Consider the following 25,268-nt stretch of genomic DNA (forward strand, 5'->3'; position numbering starts at 1 on the left):
CACTTTTAACTGTCATGGTTCTATTCTGGACTTTCTTGAGATCTGCTGTTTAGAAATTCTCAGCTAGAGAGCTCTAGTCCTCTTCAAACTACAAATAACTATAGCAATGATATTCAAAGTGGAATATTGTGCTATAATCCTGTAGCGTGAACCAGGAGGGGAAACTGAATGAAAGTACTGTATATTGAATAAAAAAAACGGCTTCCTTTCCACCCCAGTGATCCAAGAAGTCTTTAATTGCCATGGCTCAATGCTATGGAATCCTGGGGGCTGTAGTTTTTCCTGCCCGAGAGTGCCTCACCAAACTACAAATCCTGGGATTCCACTTCATGAAGCAATAGCAATTGAAGTGGTGTTATACTGGATTAATTCTACAGATGCACATTTAGTCTCAAAGGTCTCAACATGGCGAGTTGTAATAATACCGTTCTACTCTATAGAGTTGTTGGAAGGATCATTTCATGTTTTCAACAGTTTGTATAATATGGGTGCATTGTATTTTAAAGACTTTTATGAAGCTAGAATGTCTTAACATAGGTGTTGGTTTCCCCCCTTCTTCTCCTGTGAAAAGATAAGATTGCTTTAGCTACTGAGAGGGAAATTTTTCTGGTAGAACCGCAGTTGGTATAATTTCCCTCCCATGGTGTTTCAAAGTGTTGCAAATTGCAGATTGCAAAACCCTGAGGATTAAACTATTCCTGTATGTTGGACTCTTTCTTTGGGTATTTGCTGCTGTCTAGTGGTGTGAAACTAGTCCTGCTGTGTTATTATCTCTGGCATTTGCATCCCATTTGCTTGCTGACACAGATTAGAATTATAGAGTTGGTAGAGGCCCTCAAGCACCATCCATCCTCATTCTGCCAGGCAGGAAGACTATCAAAGCACTCCCGACAGATGGCCATTCAGCCTGTGCTTCTAAATCTCCAGAGAAGGAGTCTCCATAATGTGCATCCCTTATCCAGATATCTGAAATATGAATACTCCAAAATCTAATATAATCAACATGGATGTCTGAGATAGCAACACCATTACTTTCTGATGATTCTATGTACACAAACATAGTTTAATGCACAAAATTAATTAAATTATTTTGTATAAAATAAACTTCTGGGTATATTTATATCAATCTCCAAGATATCTCTTTATGTAAAGGTAAAGATAGAAATTTTCCCCTGACATTAAGTTTAGTCATGTCTGACTCTGGGGTTGGTGCTCATCTTCATTACTAATCTGAAGAGCCAGCATTGTCCATAGACACCTCCAAGGTCATGTGGCTGGCATGACTGCATGGAGCACCGTGGCCTTCCCGCTGGAGCAGTACCTATTGATCTACTCACATTTGCATGTTTTCGTATTGCTAGGTTGGCAGAAGCTGGGGCTAACAGCAGGAGCTCACCCCGCTCCCTGGATTTGAACTGCTGACCTTGACAATAAACACAAATGACCTGAAATCGTTTTAAAAAATATTTTAGATGCTGGAAGACCTGTCTTTTGCACATATCTACATAAAGAGATTCCATCATCCATTTGTGCTTATTGTCAAGGCGATGTTGATAGTTTATTTTTCCAAATTTATCCTTAGTATATACATGTATGTATGTGTGTGTTTGTATGTGAGCCTTTAAGTGGCCTATAGACATGGCAATTCGGGAATTTTGTAGGTTTTTCCAAGGCAAGCAATACTCAAAGGTGGTTTTGCTTTGAAATATGTATAACTGGCAGCACCTGGCATTCGTTGGCAGTCTTCCATCCAAGTACTAACAGGGAAGATCCTGTTTAGTTTCCAAGGTCAGACAGAATCTGGTGCTTTCAGGGCATTCATGCCACTTTTAAATAGTCTAGGGCTGGCACTATACTGAATTATAGTGCAGTTTAACTGCATTATATGGGTCTACATTGATCATATAATAGAATTCTGAACCTCATTATATAGCAATGTGAATCCAGCCTAGACCAGCTTTTAGGAATGGACTGTAAGGACTTTTCATTGTGGGATGTTTTGCTAATTTTTGTAGTCATTTTCCTTTTGATGGATTTCCTTGCTGGCTTTAGAAATATAGCTTGAGTTTAATTGCATTTAAAAACGATTATTTTATTTTAACTTAGGTGCTTTTAACTGGATTGTAATTTTTGCAAGCCACCGCAATTTCCAATATTGGCAAAAACCTCCAGAAAATAATAATGTAGGAATAATATCAGTGATGGCTATGTCATCTTTGCAGGTACACCTATGAAGACGTCAAGAAGACAGCGGACTGGCTGTTGTCCAAGACGAAACACCGTCCCAAAATCGCCATCATCTGTGGCTCGGGCCTCGGAGGGCTGGCTGATCTGCTGAAGGACCAAGTTGCCTTTGAATATTCCAAGATCCCCAACTTTCCCCAGAGCACAGGTAAACAAAGTATTAAAAGATGTCTGGTTGTACTGCCCAGCAAGGGACCCAAAGGGGTAAAATGAAGCAAGAAGGATAAAGAGGCTGCTGTGCAAATCAGTGGTCACTAGAGGGAGCTGGTGAGCATTAACCCTTTCCTTCCCTTCTTTCAGTGGTTGGTCATGCTGGAAGGTTGGTGTTTGGAAACCTCAGTGGCGCCCCCTGCGTTGTGATGCAAGGCCGCTTCCACATGTATGAAGGCTACCCGCTCTGGAAGGTCAGTTGTTCCACAGGAGCTCATAGAATCATAAAATTACAGAGTTTGAAGAGACCATCCAGTCCAACCTCCTGCAGTGCAAGAAGACACAATCAAAGCACTCCTGACAGATGACCATCCAGCCTCTGCTTTAAAAATCTCTTTTGAAAAGCCCAGGTCGCAGTGTTTCAGGGAAAGGAGTTGGTTGGTGATGCTGTTTTATGTTGTGTTATTGTCTTTTGTGATGTGATTTTATTGAATTATGTTTTAGTCTATGGTTGGTTTTAATTGTTGTTGGATTGGGTGTGTTCCCCATGTAAGCCCCTCCGAGGAGATGGAGGCGGGATATAGAAATAAAGTTGTTGTTGTTGTTATTATTATCTGATCACAAATAATTACACAAACACCTCCAATGATATGCAGAGTCTCTTTTAAGCACTTTTGATCTGGAACTGAATAGGAGCGATAATTTCTTTGTCCAAAAGGAAAATGATTTGGCTGTTTTCCTCTCGCCTAAAATGTAAGGGTTATCTTTAAGGGAGATACTATAGACTCTCACTTTAGCCACTGGCAAAAAATTGAAGAAACAATACTTTAAATAAAAATCAAAATAAAACCACAAGGTTGGGTTGCTGACCTGAAGGTTGCCGGTTCGAATCCGTGAGGTGGGGTGAGCTCCTGTCTGTCAGCTCCAGCTTGTGGGGACATGAGAGAAGCAGGATGGTAACACATCCGGGCATTCCCTGGGCAACGTCTTTGTAGACGGTTAATTCTCTCACACCAGAAGCGACTTGCAGTATGTTCTCAAGTTGCTTCTGACATGATAATGACGATGATGATGATGTGTTAATAGTAATCAAATTAATACAGAGTTTGTGGTGTGGTATAGTATGGGTCCCATTATTAATAGTAACTCTTAAGCAACCAGAAACTGCATTTATCTGGCATCTACCAATGCCAATGAGTGCTGGTGAATGGAGAGTCTACTTACTGTATGTGCACTACGTAGTTTGACTTGAGTTTAAATCCCGGCTCATTTATTAAATTTCCCAACTGCCTTTATACCAGGCATGTTCTGCCGATGTAACTTACCTCAAAGGGCTGTTTAAGGGGTTTTAAAAACTGAACAGTGGATTTTTTTTCGTGTCAAGAGTGACTTGAGAAACTGCAAGTCATTTCTGGTGTGAGAGAATTGGCTGTCTGCAAGGATATTGCCCAGGGGACACCCGGATGTTTGATTTTTACCATCCTTGATGGGAGGCTTCTCTTATGTCCCCGCATGGGGAGCTGGAGCTGACAGAGGGAGCTCACCTGCTCTTCCTGGACTCAAACCACTGACCTGTCGTTCAGCAGTCTTGTCAGCACAAGGGCTTAACCCATTGCACCACCAGGGACTCCCTGAACAGTGGATGCATGTCCCATGTTTCCTGCGGATATATTCTGGGATAGATTGAGTTCTGCAAGCCTTGCTTTGATTCTAACACTGGAGAAGGCTGCCCACCTCTCACTATTGCCTTCTTTTCTGTTCCTCTTTCCAGGTGACTTTTCCCGTCCGAATCTTCCATCTCCTTGGTGTGGAGACCCTCATCGTGACCAATGCAGCTGGGGGACTCAACCCTGACTACAAAGTGGGGGACATCATGGTGATCCGGGACCACATCAACATGCCAGGTTTTGCTGGACAGAACCCACTGATGGGACCCAATGATGAAAGGTAAGGTGGATAGTTCCTCTTTTGTCTTTCGATGACTCTCCTGGTGACTCAATGAGGTTATGAGGTGTCATGCCATGGGCCCGGTGTTCTTACACAGAAGGGAGTAATAGTCCTATTTTTTGATATCACATCCCACAATTTCCCTTGTGCAGAGCTTGGAAAAAATACCTTTTTGAGATACTGGCCCCGATATCTGCCAAGGATGTGTAGAGATGCTGAGAAGCATTGTCCCAAAGTGAATTATGAAATCCTTCATAATTCATAACCTTCAGCAAACTACATACTCAGTCTCACAGGATGACAAACGCAAACCCACTCTGAATGAAAGTTACCAAGAAAACTCCATGATAGGTTCTGCTAAGAGATAAGTTGGAAATAACTTGAATGCTCACAACAACAACACTCTCCTGGGGCCCCTTCATTTGTTCCAAGCAACTGGCTATGAGTAAAATAACAACAACAACAACAACAACAACAACAACAACATCTTTATTTATATTCTGCCCTATCTTCCTGAGAGGAAAGCAGGTGACCCTCCCCCCATATTGCCTACATAAAATTCTTGAAATTACACTGCAGGGCTGACCCAGAACATTTTGCTGCCTAAGGTAACTCAGCAGCTGTCATTCTTTCATCACCATTTTAATCCAAATGCCAATTTTTTGTGGCACCGGAGGCAGAAATTCCCTTGTCAGAGTCCTCCCATAGCCTTTCTCCATTTTCCTGGAAAGCCCTAACTTTCCCTAGAACATGGATACATAAATAGAATCTAAAGTCAGATATTTCTGTAATGAACTGTATCTTTTGCTTTGTTCTTGAAATGGAGAAAGTTGAACATAATAAAGTTAGGAAAAATGTACAAGAGTGATTTTGCAGCTAACAGTAGTAGTAGTAGTAATAATAATAATGATAATAATAATAATAATGATATTTATATACCCCAAAGGGACTTGGGGCGGCTTACCACAAGTAATAATACAAAAAAATGAGCAAAACATGATAAACAACATTAACAATAACCAATTATTATTTAGTGCAATTTAAAATACCATAAGTATTAATAAATAATAATTTAAAAGCTATTTGTCCTGTAAAAATAATCTTATCACTATTTAACCAGCTATTCCTGTTATCAAGCTATCCAGCAGTTATAATTAACGATCTCGTGGTCATTCCAAATTCTGTCTGATGGTTTCCAATACAGCCTAGCCATTCTCAAAGGATTGCTTAAATAGCCAAGGATTTGCTATGCTATTATAGGACTTCCAAAGGCTGCTGCTTCACTTGGTCTAATGATAGGGCAGTCTTCTATTATTATTATTATTATTATTATTATTATTATTAATCTCTTGTTCTTATTCCTTTTTCACAGATTTGGGGCTCGATTCCCTGCAATGTCGGATGCCTACGACCAGGACGTGAGGAAGCTGGCCCATACAGTGGCATCCGAGATGGGTTGTTCTGGGTGCGTCCGCGAAGGCGTTTACGTTGCCTTGGGAGGTCCCAACTATGAGACCATTGCTGAATGCCGCTTCCTGCAGCGATTGGGTGCAGATGCCGTAGGTCAGTTGTGGGCAGAGTTCAAGGGAAATGATGGCAGCGATATATATGGCTAGGCTTAGCTCAAAGAAATGATGGAAAAGTGGTTGCAGCGCTTCTCCTTCAGCCTTCATGATGGTCTAAAACAGGGGTCCTCAAACTTCTTAAGCCGAGGGCCGGTCCACAATCCTTCAGACTGTTGAGGGGCCGAATTATCATTTGGGGGGAAAAAATGAACAATTTCCTATGCACACTGCACATGTCTTATTTGTAGTGCAAAACAACAATAACAATGAAAGAACAATACAATATTTAAAAATGAAAATAATTTTAACCAACATAAACCTATCAGGATTTCAATAGGAAATGTGGGCCTGCTTCTGGCCAATGAGAGAGTCAGGTTAATTAGGATTGTTGTTGTTGTTGTGTGTCTTCGAGTCATTTCAGACTTTGGGCGAGCCTAAGTCCAAAATTATTTATTTATTCATTTACTACATTTATATCCCACCCTTCTCACCCCGAAGGGAACTCAGAGCAGCTGTATGTACATACAATGTATTATATTATTAGCATAGCACAATATTAGCATTATACTATATTGAACTATACCACTATACTGTAATATTATATGCAATATATAACATAATATTATTATATGGTATTATTGTTAGTATTATATTGTATAAAATGATAATATTATCAATATTGTATGTATATACAATATATTATATTATTAAAACTGATATAAAAATATTATATTATAAATGAGGGTGGGGGGCAGGAAAATTACCTTAGAGGGCCGCATCCGGCCCCCGGGCCTTAGTTTGGGGACCCCTGGTCTAAAACATTGTGGTCATACCTTGTGAACCTCAAGATTCCTTGAGTCTCTTACATGCATCTACAGGCAGTCCCCAGGTTATGAACAAGAGAAGTTCTGTAGGTTTGTTTTTAAGTTGAGTTTTTCTGCAAGTTGGAACAGGTACATTTTTTAAAGTGTAATTCCCTCCAAATATATATATATATATATATATATATATATATATATATATATACACACACACACACACACATATAAAACTTGGATAGCAATAGGGAAGGGTTAACACCCCTGTGTCATTTCCTTTGCGGTATGTGGCCCTGTTCAGAAAATGTTACCTCATTTTCTATCCCTGTGATTATTGAATTTTGAAAAATTTGGCTTTTTGTACAAATAAGGATTGGTGAGAAAGCCTCAGTGGAAGCACCTTTTCCCCGTGATAATAACTCTTCCAGGAGTGAAGTTCCCTTTTTAGGGGTAAATTCTGCTCACTTCCTGTTATCTCAGCCCCGTTCTTAAAATGTTGTCAAACTGCATTAATTCTACAGTGTATTGGAAAATAACTACACCCAGTTTCTGGGCACATATCCTTTTGGAAATAAATGGCAATCATAACCTTGTTGAAAAGAAAAAATGATGTCATATCCATTTGGCAAATGTGAATTTCCATGAACATGTGGTAACCACCTTTTGAAAACCATTAGTCAAGAATGACCTTGTTAGAAATCAACTCTTTGAACAAGTGATATTCACAAGCATTAATGTAATGGCACACAAGTCACTTAGCTGTTAAACTGAAGAACCATGTCTTTGAACTGCCAAGGACAAAGACACGGCTGGACAAAAATATATTTGGCTAGCAGAGGATGGTTGTTTCTTTAAAGTTAAAATTATAGTTGCATTTGTAATTGCCCAAAACATATACATTCCCTTTAAAAACCTTTTAGTTTAAATTATGCACTCAAAGATAAAAACAAAGTCTTCTTTGAAAAATAACATATCTTGTTTACTCATAAACATCTTGTATTAATTCACCATACAGGCACATTTCTTATTGAAGTTTAATTACAGATAGGATGTAACTTCTCTGTGTTGAGTACACGGGGTATCATTCATAATCAATAGTTCATAGTCTTTAAATATGTTTGTATGCACTGAAGTCCATAAACATATTGACTTCGATGTTGAAGTCTAAACAGCAAGATGCATCCACCTCCACTGATATCTGATGCAAACAGACATCCACATCCACTGAGGTGTAAAGCAGACACTGAATACAAAAAGGAGTCCTGAGTCTGAACATGCTCAGTACAATCACATATCTATAACCTCTCCCACACCTAAAAAGGTCAGTGAAATCAACAAACACATAGAATACGGGTTAACAAATATATGCATTAACAAATAAATAGTGAGAGGCTTGGGAGGTTGCTATTTCCAACACAGTGTAGATCAGGTATGGGCAAACTTCAGCCCTCCAGGTGTTTTGGACTTCAACTCTCACAATTCCTAACAGCCTACCAGCCAAAGTTTGCTCATGCCTGGTGTAGATACACCCTTGAATATACTGAAGAAGATATGAAAGCCATTGAGGGACTAAATTATCTCCTACCATAAACCTGCCCGATCTTTGCGATCATCCGCGGAGGCCCTTTTATCACCACTGTCTATATCCCAGGCCCGCCTGGTGAGTACAAGGGAGAGGGCCTTTTCCGCTGTGGCCCCCCGACTATGGAATTCACTACCCACTGAGATCAGGCAAGCTCCCACTCTGTTAGCTTTTAGGAAAGATTTGAAAAATGGCTCTTCCGCTGTGCTTTCGGTGAGTAATTTCTGTTATATATTTCTGTGTTACTCCCCCCTCAGCATTTATCCTCTAGATTGCCCTACTTTCATGTGTCCCTGTCCACAGTGGAATACCCCTCTGTCCCTCTCACTCCGGGTTTTATCCTTGTGTCCATGCGGCCTGCCCTTGTTTTACTGTTTTTTTGTTTTGTTTTTTGTTTTTTTTGATTTCTTGATGTAATGTCTATTATCATCTATTGTATTGCTTTTAATTGTGTTATGATATGTTGTTTTTATATGTTATTATATTGTATTGCTCTGGGCGTGGCCCCATGTTAGCCGCCCCGAGTCCCCGTTGGGGAGATGGTGGCGGGGTATAAATAAAGTTTTTTTATTATTATTATTATTATTATTAAATTGGGGATGTCCTCCAACTCTTTTCCTCTTCTGCTCTTCCCTGCAGGCATGAGCACGGTCCCCGAGGTGATTGTGGCCCGCCATTGCGGCATCCGTGTCTTCGGCTTCTCCCTCATCACCAACAAGGCCATCCTGGACTATGAGACCAAGGAGAAGGCCAACCACGCCGAGGTCCTGGAGGCCAGTCGGCAAAGCGCTCGCACCCTCGAGAAACTGGTTTCCTTGATGGTCCAGCGCATCGAGCGCAACAACAATGTGGCGTGATGCACGGAGAGAGAGGGGACCTCCCGCTTTGCGCAATGAAGAATCATTCACACCTCAGCATGTCGACTCTCTCCTCTTCCTTCCTTCGCTTCCCCAAAGATTCGTCATGGTCAAATCCAGCTGCTGTTTTTTTGCTGTCAGCTTGTTTTCTGTCCTGCTTCGGTGGCGGAAGAGCTTTTGCCACCAATGAATTGTCCTCCTATTTGTGTATTTGACCTGGTGCAGTGTCGGTCCATCTCTGTCTGTCTCCCTTTGGCTTCTGAACCGTGTTGTTCCTGGTTGTTTGCATTCCACTTCTCTCCTTCCTTCTCCTCATAATCCAGGCCAGAGTAGTGCCAGGTATCAAAATCATGTGGGGCCCCTTACACACCGCTGTAGGAAAAACCACATTATTTTCTTTGAACTGGATTATATGGCAGTGTGGACTCAGATAACCCAGTTCAAAGCAGATATTGTGGATTATCTGCCGTGATATTCTGGATTATATGGCTGTGTGGATGGGCCCTGGGTCTTGCTACAGCTCACTTTTTAAATTGCTTTCAGATTTTTTTAAAAAACAAATAATTTGGAATTGCAGAATTTGAATTTCTGGAATTCTAAAGGAGTCTGTTTCCCATTTCAAAATGCTCTTATCAATTCAATCAGAACCAGGATAATCAATGGTTTCTGGCGCCACTGCTTTGGTTTCTAGGGTTTATTTTCCCCAAACATAGGATTGTGGAGTTAGATGGGGCTTCAAATCTTACTTGATCCAACAACCTGGATGTGTGCCTCCTTTCTTTTTGTCTCACAACCCAGAGCTGGCCTCCCATATGTGAAGTGTTGTCCCTTTGTCCTTCATGGTAGGGATGTTCTGTGTCCGATCCACTTGTCTGTTTGACCTCTTAGTCACTGTGACCCATTCTTTACAGCTTCTTTCTGAAGCTCCTTCTACATTGCTATATAATCCAGATTTTTAAATCAGATATTCCACATGATCTGCTTTGAACTGGATTATATTAGTCTACACTGCCATATAATCCAGTTCAAAGCAGATAATCTGGATTTTGTATGGCAGTGTAGAAGGAGCCTGAGAGGGCCTTGTGAACAGAGATGTGTTCAACCAACAATTTTTGTCCCAAAGCCGGTGAGCTAGGGCTTCTTCATGATGCAATAATCAACTTAAGGCCTTGAAATAAAAATGCACAAATCCTGCATGTAGAGAATTAGTATATCAGGGAGAAGGCTGATGTGTCGGCCTTCTCTGTGCAGGTTTGTTTAGAAGAGGATTCAATAATCTGAACCTGTTACCTTGTGAGAAATAAGTCTGTGGTCCCAGTCCATTGCCATGTCTGTAGCTCATCTTAACCCCCTTTTAAAATTAAATGGGACTGTTTTTAAGGTAACATCCTAAGCAAAAGAGCCCTTTTTTCTCAAACCTTGAAGGTAATATTCTTGCCTTCCAAATCGCCCAACCTTTGCAGCTAGATTTCTAATAGAAGTGCCTGGTAGGAGACATAACTGAGAGACGCCTTTCACAGCCAGTGCGATTGCAATGGATAGTTGTGACTGGACCATTGCACCTTATGGTACTTCTCAGGTCTAGGAATGTGAAGTATGCTGGCTACTAAAGAGCAATATAGCACATGTATATTCCCAATGTTTAAGAATTGGTGTATTTTTAAAGCAGTGGCAAAGAGCGACTCATTCTTTTTTAGATAGTCACTCCCTCCTCATGTTTCCTGATTTGTGCATTGGGCACGAATATGTGCCCTTCTGGGTTGCTGTGAGTCTTCCGGGCTGTATGGCCATGTTCCAGAAGCATTCTCTCCTGACATTTCACCCACATCTATGGCAGGCTTCTTTAGAGGTTGTTAGGTCATCAGGAGAGAATGCTTCTGGAGCATGGCTATACAGCCTGGAAAATTCACATGCTCAGGAATGCCCCACAAGGACCCAACAGCTTTTATTGTCCGTGTTATTTAAAGAAAAGATCTATTGCTTTCCTGACTTATTCATACTCTGAAATGATGCGTAGACACGAGATAAAGTAAAAGATTGACAATTCCTTTGCCCAACATCCATGCTTTGAGAGAGCTTTGCATCCAGCGGAGATGAGTCTAGGGTTGCCAATGGACCAAACCTGCTGGCTCTTGTGTCTTTTGCAGCCACTCAGTTTGCAGATTGTATTAAGTCAAGCTTTCCCCTCACTGTAGAAATGTATTGAATATTGTCCTTAAACTTGTGTCCATTTGGATGTTGTTGGACTGCCACTCCCATTGTCCCCAACAAGGACTTGATGGGAATCCAGCAATGCTTGGAAGGCCACACATGGGCCAACCTTGCCCTAAGATCCAACATTGTTTCTAGGTCTGACTTTGGTGGAATTAGGATAGGTGGCTTCTGTGCTTTGCAAATTGAGCTATACATGTCTGAAACTTTTATCTGACCTTTCTTTGCTCCTTCTGTAATCTTATCACCTTGCAAATGGCAGCTTAGTAATAGCAAGACACTGGAGGCAATAGCAATGAATGTGCAAATGATGGATATCGACTCAGAGGCCCCAAAGTTCTCGGCAGGTTCAGAAACATATAATATATATATATAAGTAATGTATGTATACAATATGAATATCTCTATTTTTTTAGAGGAGTATCAGCATTCTGCACTTTTTATTTTTATTTAAATGAATGAATGGAGCCCTGGTTTTATTAATTGTAATATGAGTGAATAATAAAGGAAGTTGGAACAGACAGATTGATGGTGGGATTGCATCTTATTTCCCCTTTGTCTCTAAAATTGCGTCTTAAAATAGTAAGATCTGCTGACTCTGCATTGGCTGGGATGTATATATCTATGTATATAAAAGGGTAATTAAATTTCGGCCTAGGACAAAACAACAAAACTACACATTCCAGAAAGACTAAACTTGGCAGCACAACCCCTCATCCATGCCTCTACGTTCATACAACATAAAGAAAAGAAAAATAAAGTCCTAATTAGAGGGAGAGGAATAATTGTTTTTATCCAATTCCTGCCAGTTAGAAGGCTAAGCTCCGGCCACTTGGTCTCCTAGCAACCCACTCAGCCTAGGGGACAGGCAGAGTTAGGCCTCACTTAGGCCTCTTCCACACTGCCTATAAAATACAGATTATCTGATTTTAACTGGATTATATGGCAGTGTAGACTCAAGGCCCTTCCACACAGCTATATAACCAATTTATAATGGACTTAATGTCAGGGGAAAACCTTTACCCTTTACCTTAACTACCACCAATTCCTCAGTACTTTATTTCCCATACCACCATACTTGGCCACAGCAAGGTGTGGCTGGGCACAGCTAATATATATATATATATATATATATATATATATATATATATATATATAAAATCCAAAATGCAAATTTTAATTTTACCCTTTACTTTACTTAGGCAATCCCTCACTGTCCGAATATGATGGCCTTCCAAATGTAGTGTCTTGGCGGTGGGTACGTAGGTGACTGTAGAGCTCTATTCTTGACCCACATGTTCTTCCACAGCGAGGACACCAGTTTCCAGGTGGAAGGCAGTCCAGGTCAGGGTTAGGGTTGGCTTGGTCCGCCTGCTTCCTCTTGGTGCATTTCTCCCTTTCACCCTCCATTCATACCTCTTTGAATTCCACAGCACTGCTGGTCACAGCTGACCTCCAGCTAGAGCGCTCAAGGGCCAGAGCTTCCCAGTTCTTGGTGTCTATGCCACAGTTTTTAAGGTTAGCTTTAAGCCCATCTTTAATCTCTTTTCCTGTCCACCAACATTATGTTTTCCGTTCTTGAGTTGGGAGTAGAGTAACCTCTTTGGGAGACAGTGATCGGGCATTCGGACAACATGGCCAGTTCAGTGGAGCTGATGGCGTAGGAGCATTGCTTCAGTGCTGGTGGTCTTTGCTTCTTTCATCACACTGGCATTTGTCCGCCTGTCTTCCCAAGACATTTGCAGTATTTTTCGGTGGTAATGCTGATGGAATCATTCTAGGACTTGAGTGTGACATCTGTAGACAGTCCACGTTTCACAGGTGTATAACAGCGTTGGGAGGACAATAAGTTTATAAACAAGCACCTTGGTATCCCTACGGATGTCCTGATCCTCAAACACTCTCTGCTTCATTCGGAAAAAATGCTGCACTTGCAGAGCTCAGGCAGTGTTGTATTTCAGTGTCAATGTTGACTTTTGTGGAGAGGTAGCTGCCAAGGTAGTGGAAATGGTCAACATTTTCTAATGTTATGCCATTAAGCTGTATTCCTGGCATTGCAGAGGGATTGGTTGGTGACTGTTGGAAGAGCATTTTGGTTTTCTCGATATTCAGTGAGAGTTTGAGCTTCTCAAATTCTTCTGCAAAGCTGTTTAGAGTGGCTTGAAGGTCTTCTGAATGGACACAGACTTCGTTATCATTCGCATATTGGAGTTCTATAACATGTTGTTGTGACCTTGGTTTTATATTTCAGTTGCTGAGGATAAATAGCTTGCCATCTGTCTAATGGATGATTTCCACCCTGGTGGGAAGCTTCCCATCAACAAGATAAAAAAGTATCATAGTGATGAAGTTGGAAAATAAAGTTGGGGCAATAACACATCCCTGTTTGACACCTGATTCCACCTTAAATTGAAGCCATTGCTGTCCAAGACTGTTGCCATGTCATTATGGAGGAGCCACAATATATAAAAGGGCATCATTTTACTACACCATTGGATATATTGGGAATTTAGGATCCACAAATTTTGACATCTGGGGGGATCCTGCAACTCAACCCCAAGAAGAGCCAGTGTTTATTGCTCCTTTGGTCTTGCAAATATCCATTCCCTCTTTATTTGAATTCAGCAAAATGGGTTTATTTAAAACTCTATTATCAGCACTTCAAAATCAAACCAAGCTATACATGCATAGACACACTATTTGGTACCTTTTGAAATATCTTAATAGGAAAAAAAATATTTCCAACCAGGAAAATACTTCCAAGTGTCACTAGGTGGCGCCAAAAGCTACACATTTTATAGGATGTTTGATGTCCTGCAGTTCAACGTGGCATAAAATAATTGAGGTTGGTATAGAATATTTTTAGAGAACTGGTTATCCTGTCTGGCTCGTTGGTCTAGGGGTATGATTCTCGCTTAGGGTGCGAGAGGTCCCGGGTTCAAATCCCGGACGAGCCCTGTTTTTTACTAGCTTTTCAAATTTGCCTGTTTGAAATTTTTGACAAAAAATTTGGAAAACTAATCACTGCTTTTATGCCATAGTTCTTGATTTATTTTTACATTTGGTGCAATATTGTCTACATTTTCTATTTTCAAGAAGGACTCTTTCAACTTCAAAAATATTGCTCTTGAGGCCCCATCTACACTGTCATATAATCCAGTTTCCGAATCCAGATTATCTGCTTTGAACTGGATTATATGGCAGTGTGGATCCAGTCCAAGGGAGGTTGTATCTTTGATTGTTAATGTAGTCCTATATATTCTTACTTGTGAATGGTGCGTTTACAGTGTAGAATTAATGCAGTTTGACACCACTTAAACTGCCATTGTTATGGAATAATGGGAGATGTAGTTTTACAAGATTTTTTCCTTCTCTTTCAAAGAGTGCTTCTGCCTCCCCAATTACATCTCTCAGGATTCCAAGGCAACTTAAGTGGTGTCAAAGCGGATTCATTCTCCAGTGTAGATGCACCCTAATAAGTCTGACATAGCATATGATTTCCCTTGCCTCCGTATCTTGCATTTAGCCTGGTTTTATTATTGAACATTGGAAAGCGAATAATGGTCTAATTTAAAGTCTGATTTCAGAGACATTTGTCTCCCTGGAAAAAAGTGAAGTAGGTTAAATAATGATAACCTATTTTCTTCTGAATGTCTGATTTGATCCTTTCTTCAAAGTGCAGAAGGAGTTTGTACTCAATTACCGGTAACTTGGACGTCACTTCTGGACGAAATTTTGGTCAACTTTCTATATTTTATGTTTCAGGGTCTTTGGAAGGTCAGAGTAATCAAGCTGCTTTGGTTTAGGAACATTTGAGGGCAAAACATTTCTAAAAATTGGCCTGAAATGTTTTTTAAAAATAGTCTAGGCCCACAATTTGGGTTGCAATTTTGAAGAAGAACCAAGTCGAGACTTTTCCTACCAAGAATGTAGTTTAATGGTTCAAAAAGATTACCACTGTATTGTAGGCCACCACATTAACAGGTTTGCCTTTTGTGGACTGGAATATGTATAGATTTGGTGATGTTTCTTCCATCTGGCTCGTTGGTCTAGGGGTATGATTCTCGCTTTGGGTGCGAGAGGTCCCGGGTTCAAATCCCGGACGAGCCCTTTTTGTCGCTCAACAGGTTGTCAAAGTTGTACACAAAGTTGAGCTATTTGCCCCAGAGACTCCCAAGTTGGTCATGGCCCTTGAGCATTCACAAAGGGAGGCCTGAACCTGCTTGACTGACAATTGCCAGTAAGTATTACAGGTGGGGGGAAAAAACAATATGCCTGTTTGCTAGCTAGCCAAACCAGTTGTCACCAGTTTCCATTAACTCATTACCTTTGTCTTGAGGTTTCGCTGTGCTCATACATGTGTTCCAGGCATAATTGCAGCCAAATAAGGTTTACCAGAACCAAGAAACACACAGTTTTGGTGCGTCCAACTGAGACAGTCCTTCAATTGACTCAAGGATTCTTTGTGGTGTGGTCCAAAAAACTCATTTCCATACTAGTTCTTCCAGCCGTTCACATTCACTTTTACAATCTACTGGTGTTGCACGGAATATAGATCTCAATTATTACCCAAGTTTTGTCATCTTAATGACTTCGTTCTGCCTTCTCCAGCTTGCTTCCATCTTTGCTTGGCCCTCCGAGAAGGCCTTCCTTAGAACATCTCTATGGCAAGGCGCAGGTCCTCTGAGAGGGACTCCTAAAGTGTCTTCCTGCTGTAGTGGTTAAGCTAGAACCACTGATAAAAGGATCCGTGCCTGGCAAGCATATGCTAAAACCGAATGAATCAGGACAGAACAATTCAACCAGGTTGAAGACAAGCCACAGAGTTTTAATTCAAAAGCACAAGCATAAACATACAGAGAAAGCATGACTTCTTATATAGTTTGACAACTATTCAAAACTCTTGCTCTGTTCATTGATTGACTGAGAGAGGGGCCAGTCAGGATCTGTGCCCTGATTGGCTAGGAGTCCCGCTGACATCACTGCTTTCAGGCAGGGATTTCCTTTAGCGGAGAAATGACAGCTAGGAATTGGCCAGCAGAGGGGCCAATCAGCTGTTATGATACCCCCCTGGGAGTGGGTGTAATCCAGTGAAACAATGTTATTGAAATGTTAATGAGCTTTTGATTAGGTAAACTCCTAACAAAGATAGGAATTTCTAAAGGCAAAGGTGCAAAGCTCCTGGAACAAAAGGTGATGGTCTTGGGCTGTCAATAAAGAGGTTCAAAAGTGCACACACTCCAAGCTTCTGTTTCTATGGGCAGTTATCTCTCAGCTTCACGTGGGCCATATAGCTATACAAACAATTGTGAGTTTATCTGGGTTGACATGGAAAGTCACATATATATGAACACTGGGTTCCATGATTATCTGGTCTGGGAAGTGGCCAGAGGGGCTTACCCAACCTTGCAATTTCCAGGAGATTCTCTTGTCAGGATCATGGAGAATTGACCGTCTCTGGGCTATTTATTTATTTATTTATATAAATTTATATACCGCCCTGTCTCCCAAATGGGACGTCTTGTTACATGTTATAAGCACTTTTGTGTTTGTCTATGAAATAGATACAGTACACAGAAAGATACAAGTTATGCAGAAAGTCTAGAAAAATAGATTCATTTTATTAAAGGGTTAGAAATATAAAGTCTGAAGCTGCTGGTCGTCTGCTCCTGATCTCAGATGCTTTGAACTCGCAGAAGTTCTAGAAAGATTTTCTTTTAATAGAATTTTTTTAAAAAAAATATAGAACCTTTAGTGAACTATGGATTTTCCAGGGGTGGTGGTGTTGGTGGTCATCGTGGTTCGACAACAGCCCGGAAAACTCACAGCAACACTGCTGTCATTCTAACCTTCTTCCATTTGTCATACATTGCGTATATCCCTATGAACTAGCCTTTCTATTTACTGCCCTCTTGTGGTGGATTTTTTTTTGTTGAAACTCTTTCAGTATTTTAAGTTGGAACATGAAGGGTACGTGTACCAAGTTTGGTCTAGATCCATGAAGCCATGTAGGCGCCGTTGTGGAACATACATGAACACATACATAGATATGATAGATAGATAGATAGATAGATAGATAGATAGATAGATAGATAGATAGATAGATAGATAGATAGATGGATGATAGACAGATAGATAGATAGATAGATAGATAGATAGATGATAGACAGACAGACAGATAGATAGATGATAGACAGACAGACAGATAGACAGATAGATAGATAGCAAGCTAGCTTGATATTATCATCATGCTCTCCCACATTTCACAGGTGGAAACCAGGACAAAATACCAGAAAGTGGTCAAGATTGCCAATGTTATCCATGGGGAAGGACACAAAAACTAGGAGAACTGAAGCAATTTGTTTTTGCTTGAGCCAACTGAGAAGATGCAGCATCCATAGGTTCAATCATTCACAACACACACACACACAAATACATATGCTAGTTTAGATGCCGAGTTAGGGATTTTGTAAGGATAAACATTTGAAGTAGTTCTTATTTGTTTTTGGACTTTATGAATAGTCCCAACATTCAGGGTGAAGTCCTGCCTTTAAAGTTGGTCATGTTGGGTGTGTGTGCCAAATTTAGTCCAGATCTGTCATCAGTGGGGATCACAGAGCTCTCTGGATGTGGGTGGACTGCAATTCTCATCATCACAGGCCAATCACCCCGAATTCCCTCTGTTATTTTCTTTTGGTCACTGGGGTCTTTGTGCCAAATTTGGTCCAGATCCATCATCGGTGGGGTTCATAATGCTCTCTGGAAGTGGGTGGACTACACCTTCCATCATCCCAGGTCATTTCTTCCAAAACCCCTCCAGTATTTTCTATTGGTTATGGGGTGTCTATGTGCCAAGTTTGCTCCAGATCCATCGTTGGATATATTCTAAAAAGCACACTTTGATTTTGCCATTTTATATACGGGATACCGTTTTATCATACCATTGAATAAAACACTATGTAACACAATTTCTGTCCCCAGTTTGCAAGTGTTATTTCCTCTTTTATTGTGCAGCATTTACTTTGAAAGTACGGTAGTTGTTACAGTCCAGAAACTTTGCTTTTGTGGCTGCCACATACTGTGTTGAATTGGTTGAAACTCGATGAGAGATTCATTGAAAAACTATAGCAAAATATACTGCAAGATGTCCTGCAAAAATAAAGTTTCTGTTGTTTAATAATGTTTTCCATGTTTTTATGATAGAACCAATTAGGAAATCACATTTATAACCCAGGAACAAAAATTGTGTTACATAGTGATGGGGCTTAGTAGCTTTTGGTATCTGTGGATCCTGAAACCAAACCCCAGTGGATACCGAGGGCTCACTGGCTATGCTTTTTAAAAGGAGTGTGGTTATTCATTGCAACAGAGAAATATACTTTCCAATTAACATTTTCTCCTTCCCCTCTTCTGTAATCACCAGAAGCAATTACTGTGAACTGTACAGCCCCAGAGACTTTTTAGCTGAAAGAAAGCCTTGAAATTACAGGGCTTTGGGGACCATTATATCCCAGCCATTTCAGATATAGGTAACAAAGACAATTATGTCTTAAGCAACTGTATTAACTATTGCTCTTCGTGGGAAAAATTCACAAGCCTGCAATGAAAAAACTTGATTCAATATTATATCCAATGTATAATCGGGAGTGGAGTTCAAAAAGCACAATAAAAATGCTGTGCATTATAATAATAATAATTCCAGATAGGAAACAATCAGGGCCAGCTAACACCTCCCAAGGCAGGAAGCAGCCAGGTATTGAAGCTGCAAGGCGATTCAATGTTAACCAAGCTGGCCATTTGCAACATTCACACTTCTCAAACAGACAAGGGTTCTTTCTCCCACCCTGAACATTCCACAGATATATAAACCACACTTGCCTAGTTTCCAACATCTGAGGATGTCTGCCATAGATATGGGCGAAACGTCAGGAGAGAATGCTTCTGGAACAGGGCCATACAGCTTGGAAAACTCACAGCAAGGCAGTGATTCCGGCCATGAAAATCTTCAACAATACAACAACAACAACAACCACCACCATCATCATCATCATCATCATCATCATCATCATCATCATCGTTTTAATACTTATCTACCTCTCTTTGCAGCAATTTCACAAAATGTATTACAGTTTGTTTCCAAGACCCCCATGGATAACTAAATGCATGGATTTTTTTCGGGAATTCCAAAATGTTCCAAAAACCAGAACTGCTGAGACAGTGACACTTTTGCTATTCTTCTGGTTCAGTGCACTCAAATGCCCATGCACAAGATTATTAAAATCCTGTATACATTTACTTTCAGGCTATGTGTAAATATGAAATGTAAATAAATTTTGGGCTTGGTATCTTCAAGGTATCTTGGTATGCACATATATGCAAAAAAAAAGAAAAAAGAAAAAAAGGGGGGGGGGATTCAATAAAGAGTTAAACCACTGAGCTGGTGAAGTTGCTGACCGGTTCGAATTGGAGAGCGGGGTGAGCTCCCACTGTTAGCCCCAGCTTCTGCCAACCTAGCAGAAAATTGGGATCTGAAAGCAATTTTATTGCTTTCTATGGAGCAATGTCCTTTTTCAGCTCTCTCCATGGTTATGCCATTGACATGCTTGTGCTTTTAGCAGCTTGCTCTTTTCAATGCTTAAAGAATATCACACTGAAGATTAAAGGCAATCAATATATATAAAATAGGACAGAAATTAAGACTTTCATTTTTTTATTTCACTAAACAGCAACAAGATGTTTCGGGGCCCTTCCACACAGCCATATAAGCCAGAATATCAAAGCAGAAAATCCCACAATATCTGTTTTGAACTGGGTTATCTGAGTCCACACTGCCATATATTCCAGTTCAAAGTGGATAATGTGGCACATTTTTCAGCTGTGTGGAAAGAGTCCAAAAAGTGTTGCCAAACTGCATTAATTCTACAGTGTAGACACACTCAAGGACATAAGAATCCTTTTTCCTATTAAGAGCCTGATTATTTTCTGACTTTGCATACTATGAAAGTCAGGTGGCGCAGGTGGCCAGAGCTCCAAGGGGATAAAACTTTCTGAAATATCCCCAGAGCCACGAAGTTTTCTGAGCAAACTTTGCAAGATTTAATGAGGTCCCTGGACAGGTATGAGGACACCTGCTCAAAGGTAGGAAGGTAATTGGAGGCAAGTAAAAAATCCTGGGAGGAAAGGCCAATTATCTCACCTTGGCACTTTCAAATGTTTTTATTAAAGCCACTTGGCTTTTCCACTGAGGATTCAAGACACTGATGAGGAGGCTGGCAAGCTTGTTAACTATAGTCTTGGGCTTGTTTGTGCAGGAGAGAAAAATAGATCTACAGCAACAAAAAAAAGCTGGGACCTAAAATGCATCTACAGTACACTACACTATACTATAGAACAGGCATGGGCAAACTTGGGCCCTCCAGGTGTTTTGGACTTCAACTATTATAAAATAGTTTTTATTGACAGTTTCAATCATAAAAATAAACATTTTCCCAAACTCCTACAATTCCTAACAGCCCATGGCTGCTATTTTATCTGGTTTTAATTTCTGTTTGTTGCTGATTTGTGTTATGTATGTACAGTAGAATCTCACTTATCCAAGCTAAATGGGCCGGCAGAAGCTTGGATAAGCGAATATCTTGGATAATAAGGAGGGATTAAGGAAAAGCCTATTAAACATCAAATTAGGTTATGATTTTACAAATTAAGCACCGAAACATCATGTTAGACAACAAATTTGACAGAAAAAGTAGTTCAATACACAGTAATGTTATGTAGTAATTACTTTATTTACAAATTTAGCACCAAAATATCACGATATATTGAAAACATTGACTACAAAAATGGCTTGGATAATCCAGAAACTTGGATAAGCAAGTGTTGGATAAGTGAGATTCTACTATTTTTTATTTTGTGTTATTATTACAGTAGAGTCTCACTTATCCAACACTCACTTATCCAACGTTCTGGATTATCCAATGCATTTTTGTAGTCAATGTTTTCAATATATCGCGATATTTTGGTGCTAAATTCCTAAATACAGTAATTACTACATAGCATTACTACGTTTTGAACTAATTTTTCTGCCAAATTTGTTGTATAACATGATGTTTTGGTGCTTAATTTGTAAAATCATAACCTAATTTGATGTTTAATAGGCTTTTCCTTAATCCCTTCTTATTATGCAACATATTTGCTTATCCAACGTTCTGCTGGCCCGTTTAAGTTGGATAAGTGAGACTCTACTGTATATAGAATGAATGCAGTTTGACTCCACTTTGGCTCAATGCTACAGAACCCTGGGAGCTGTAGTTTTACAAGGCCCAAGAGTGCTGGTGTCTCATCAAACTATTTTCCTCAGATGCCATTGTATTAAACCGTGGCAGTTAAAGTAGTGTCAAAGTGCAATAATTTTATCAGGTATGTACAAACTTGGGCCCTCCAGCTGTTTTGGACTGCAACTCCTACAATTCCTAACAGCCTATCGGCTGTTAGGAATTGTGGGAGTTGTAGTCCAAAACACCTGGAGGGTCCAAGTTTGCCCATGCCTGGTGTAGATGCATGCACTCACCCAAAAAAACCAGAATAAAAACAAAATTGAATACTGTAGTTTTACATTCCGACCAGAAGGAGGCACTAAACCTCAATCCTGAAACAACAAGGAAGCTATGGGACACAGTTTGTTCTTTCAGTTTCAAATATAGGTTGGACTCTGTCCTTTTCCAGCTGGCTCGTTGGTCTAGGGGTATGATTCTCGCTTTGGGTGCGAGAGGTCCCGGGTTCAAATCCCGGACGAGCCCATTTTTTTCCTTTATTTTCCTTGAGAGTTAAAAAGAAAGAATTTCTTTAACACCAAAGAGTAGGGGCAGATTAAAGTGGTGCTAAACTGTATTCATTCTACACCAGGCATGGGCAAACTTGGGCCCTCCAGGTGTTTTGGACTTCAACACCCACAATTCCTACAGCCGGTAGGCTGTTAGGAATTGTGGATGTTGAAGTCCAAAACACCTGGAGGGCCCAAGTTTGCCCATGCCTGGTGTAGATGCCAGCTTTGCATGCATTCATACAACTATTTAAACTATTTTAACTATGTTAAAAAAAACCCAAAATACTTGTTTTCATAAGCATTTCGGATAAGGAGAGACTCAGCCTGTGTAAACAATAACAAAACTATACACCCAACCAGGAAGTATGACTCAGAAAAACTAATATTTGAATTCAACCTTTCTAAAGTATTGGGCAAGACTCAAAGCACATGCAAGGCTCCATAGCTCAGGGGTTAGAGCACTGGTCTTGTAAACCAGGGGTCGCGAGTTCAAATCTCGCTGGGGCCTTTGTTATGTTTCTCTCAAGGAGTGGGTTTAAATACGTGAGAATTACAATACCACTGCTATTGTACATTATTTTATTGTCACTTTCTCTTTTTGCAAGTTACTCTTCCGGTATAACGCAGCATGCACCCACACTGTGGAATTGATGCAGTTTGGTCTCACTTTAACTCCTCTGGCTCAAGGCTAGGAAATCCTGGGAGTTGGGAGTTTTTTTTCTCCTCATAAGGCCTTATGAGTTGCTTTGGGCCATGTTCCAGAAGCATTCTCTCCTGACGTTTCGCCCACATCTATGGCAGGCATGCTCAGAAGTTTGTGAGGTCTGTTGGAAACTAGGCAAGTGGGGTTTTATATATCTGTGGAATGATGTCCAGGATGGGAGAAAGAACTCTTTGTCTGTTTGAAGCAAGCGAGAGTGTTGTAATTACCCACCAAAAGATTCTCCCAGGGCAGGAAGCAGCCAGGCTTTGAAGCTGCAAGGCTATTCAATGCTAATCAAGCATATATCCGTGGAATAATGTGCAAGGTGGGAGAAAGAACTCTTGTCTGTTTGAGGCAAGTGTGAATGTTGCAATTTGGCTACCTTGATTAGCAATGGATTCTCCCAGGCAGGAAGCAGCCAGGCTTTGAAGCTGAGAGGCTATTCAATGCTAATCAAGCATATGTCTGTGGAATTATGTCCAGTGTGGGAGAAAGAAATAATGTCTATGATGTGAATGTTGCAGTTGGCTAGCTTGATTATCATTGAATGGCTTTGCAGCTTCAAAGCCTGGCTGCTTCGTCTCTGAGGGAACCCTTTGTTGGGAGGTGTTGCCTGGCTGCTTCCTGCCTGGGGGAATCCTTTGTTGGGAGGTGTTAGCTGGCCCTGATTGTTTCCTGTCTGGAACTCCCCTGCCTTTTCTGCCTGGTGTCCCTCCCAAACTACAATTCCCAGGATTCGATACAGTGGTATCAAATCGTATTAATTCTACAGTGTAGACACAGCCTCAGATACCCACTTCATTGGCTTCCTTCTTCCCAATTTTCTGCAATCCCGTGTCTATCCATTCCCACGTACATTGAACATCCAAGTCCCTCTGAACTTAAACTACGGAATTTGACTTTTTCAAGTCATGCAAGGTGCTTGAATGACAACTTTTCTATTACAGCTGTGATGGCTTAATGGGGGTGAGCTTTACTGCAATCTTAGACTCTGATGACAAATCTGGATTCCTCCCACTTCGTTTCAAAATAAACAAAGAAAAAGGAGCACAAGAAGAAGGAAGTTTGGTCTAAAAACGAGTTAAGAAAAGTATCTCGTCATATCCATGTTGCCACTAGGTGGCACTAGACCAGAAAAGCATTGCTTCAAAGGAGTAGACAGGAGCGTGGCTCGTTGGTCTAGGGGTATGATTCTCGCTTAGGGTGCGAGAGGTCCCGGGTTCAAATCCCGGACGAGCCCAGTTTTGAACTTTTTTGATGACAAATTAGTAAGACACTTTCTTCCCAGAAATCAAAGCAAAACTTATGTTATTACATTTATTTTATTCTCAAGGTATGAATAAGAATATGGAGATCAAATTGAATTTTTTTACAGCTGGGACATGTATGCCAAAGCAACATACATGTATGGTTAATATGGGAAAATGTGTTGTCGAAGGCTTTCATGGCCAGAATCACTAGGTTTTTGTGAGTTTTCTGTGCTGTATGGCCATATTCCAGAAGCCTTCTCTCCTGACATTTCTCCTGCATCTACGGCAGGCATCCTCAGAGGTTGTGAGGTCTGTTGGAAACTAGGCAAGTGGGATTTATATACCGTGAAACAATGTCCTTGATTAGCATTGAATGGCCTTGAGCTTCAAAGCCTGGCTGCTTTCTGCCTGGGGCATCCTTTGTTGGGAGGTGTTAACTGGCCCTGATTGTTTCCTGTCTGGAATTCAAATATTTTCTGAAGCAGTCAGGCTTTGAAGCTGCAAGGCCATTCAATGCTAATCAAGCTAGCCAGCTGCAACATTCACACTTGCCTCAAACAGACAAGAGTCCTTTCTCACACCCTTGATTTTCTACAGGTCCAACAGACTCCCCAACAACCTCTGAGGATGCTTGCCATAGATGTGGGTGAAATGTCAGGAGAGAATGCTTCTGGAACGTAGCCATATATCTTGGAAAGCTCACAGCAACCTAATATGGGAAACGTTATTAATTGGGGACATACGAACTAAAAAAGGCCACTGAAGTTTACTTTCGTCAGAGTGTGAAATCTTGCCTCCTCTTTCCTTTCCTCAGTTAGGAAGCGTCCACATTGTATATTTAATGCAGTTTGACACCACTTTGGCTGCCACGACTCAAATCTATGGAATCCTGGCAGTTGTAGTTTGATGAGTCACCAACACTCCTGAGCAGAGAAGGCTCAAGACCTTGTAAAAGTACAGCTCCTTTGATTACAGAGGACTGAGCCAGGGCAATAAGAGTGAGGCCAAACTGCATCAATTCCATAGTGAAGATGCACCCTTAGTTGGGCGTGAACTCGGTGTTTTGGCCCTCCAGGCGTTTTGGACTTCAACTCCCACAACTTCTAACAGCCTACTGGT

General features: G+C 40.7%; 1 protein-coding gene and 5 non-coding genes across 6 annotated transcripts in view; all 6 read left to right on the forward strand.

Moving 5' to 3' along the window:
• The window catches only part of pnp (purine nucleoside phosphorylase), a 28,714-nt gene extending 16,817 nt beyond the window's left edge, over positions 1-11,897 (forward strand). Inside the window, exons 2-6 of the mRNA XM_003223869.4 lie at positions 2,223-2,392; positions 2,545-2,648; positions 4,166-4,341; positions 5,714-5,904; positions 8,946-11,897. Coding sequence (XP_003223917.1) covers positions 2,223-2,392; positions 2,545-2,648; positions 4,166-4,341; positions 5,714-5,904; positions 8,946-9,163 — 859 coding nt within the window. The 3' untranslated portion in view covers positions 9,164-11,897. The remainder of the gene's footprint in view (positions 1-2,222; positions 2,393-2,544; positions 2,649-4,165; positions 4,342-5,713; positions 5,905-8,945) is intronic.
• Positions 11,898-14,259: 2,362 nt separating this feature from the next.
• Positions 14,260-14,331, forward strand: trnap-agg (transfer RNA proline (anticodon AGG)). The gene has a single exon. It is a non-coding gene; the product is annotated as a tRNA-Pro (tRNA).
• Positions 14,332-15,412: 1,081 nt separating this feature from the next.
• trnap-ugg (transfer RNA proline (anticodon UGG)) lies at positions 15,413-15,484 on the forward strand. The gene has a single exon. It is a non-coding gene; the product is annotated as a tRNA-Pro (tRNA).
• Positions 15,485-22,098: 6,614 nt separating this feature from the next.
• On the forward strand, positions 22,099-22,170 carry trnap-ugg (transfer RNA proline (anticodon UGG)). The gene has a single exon. It is a non-coding gene; the product is annotated as a tRNA-Pro (tRNA).
• Positions 22,171-22,631: 461 nt separating this feature from the next.
• Positions 22,632-22,704, forward strand: trnat-ugu (transfer RNA threonine (anticodon UGU)). The gene has a single exon. It is a non-coding gene; the product is annotated as a tRNA-Thr (tRNA).
• Positions 22,705-24,067: 1,363 nt separating this feature from the next.
• trnap-agg (transfer RNA proline (anticodon AGG)) lies at positions 24,068-24,139 on the forward strand. Its single transcript has one exon. It is a non-coding gene; the product is annotated as a tRNA-Pro (tRNA).
• The last annotated feature ends 1,129 nt before the right edge of the window (positions 24,140-25,268 follow it).

Source organism: Anolis carolinensis, chromosome 6, assembly GCF_035594765.1.
Source record: "Anolis carolinensis isolate JA03-04 chromosome 6, rAnoCar3.1.pri, whole genome shotgun sequence".
Lineage (NCBI taxonomy): Eukaryota > Metazoa > Chordata > Lepidosauria > Squamata > Dactyloidae > Anolis > Anolis carolinensis.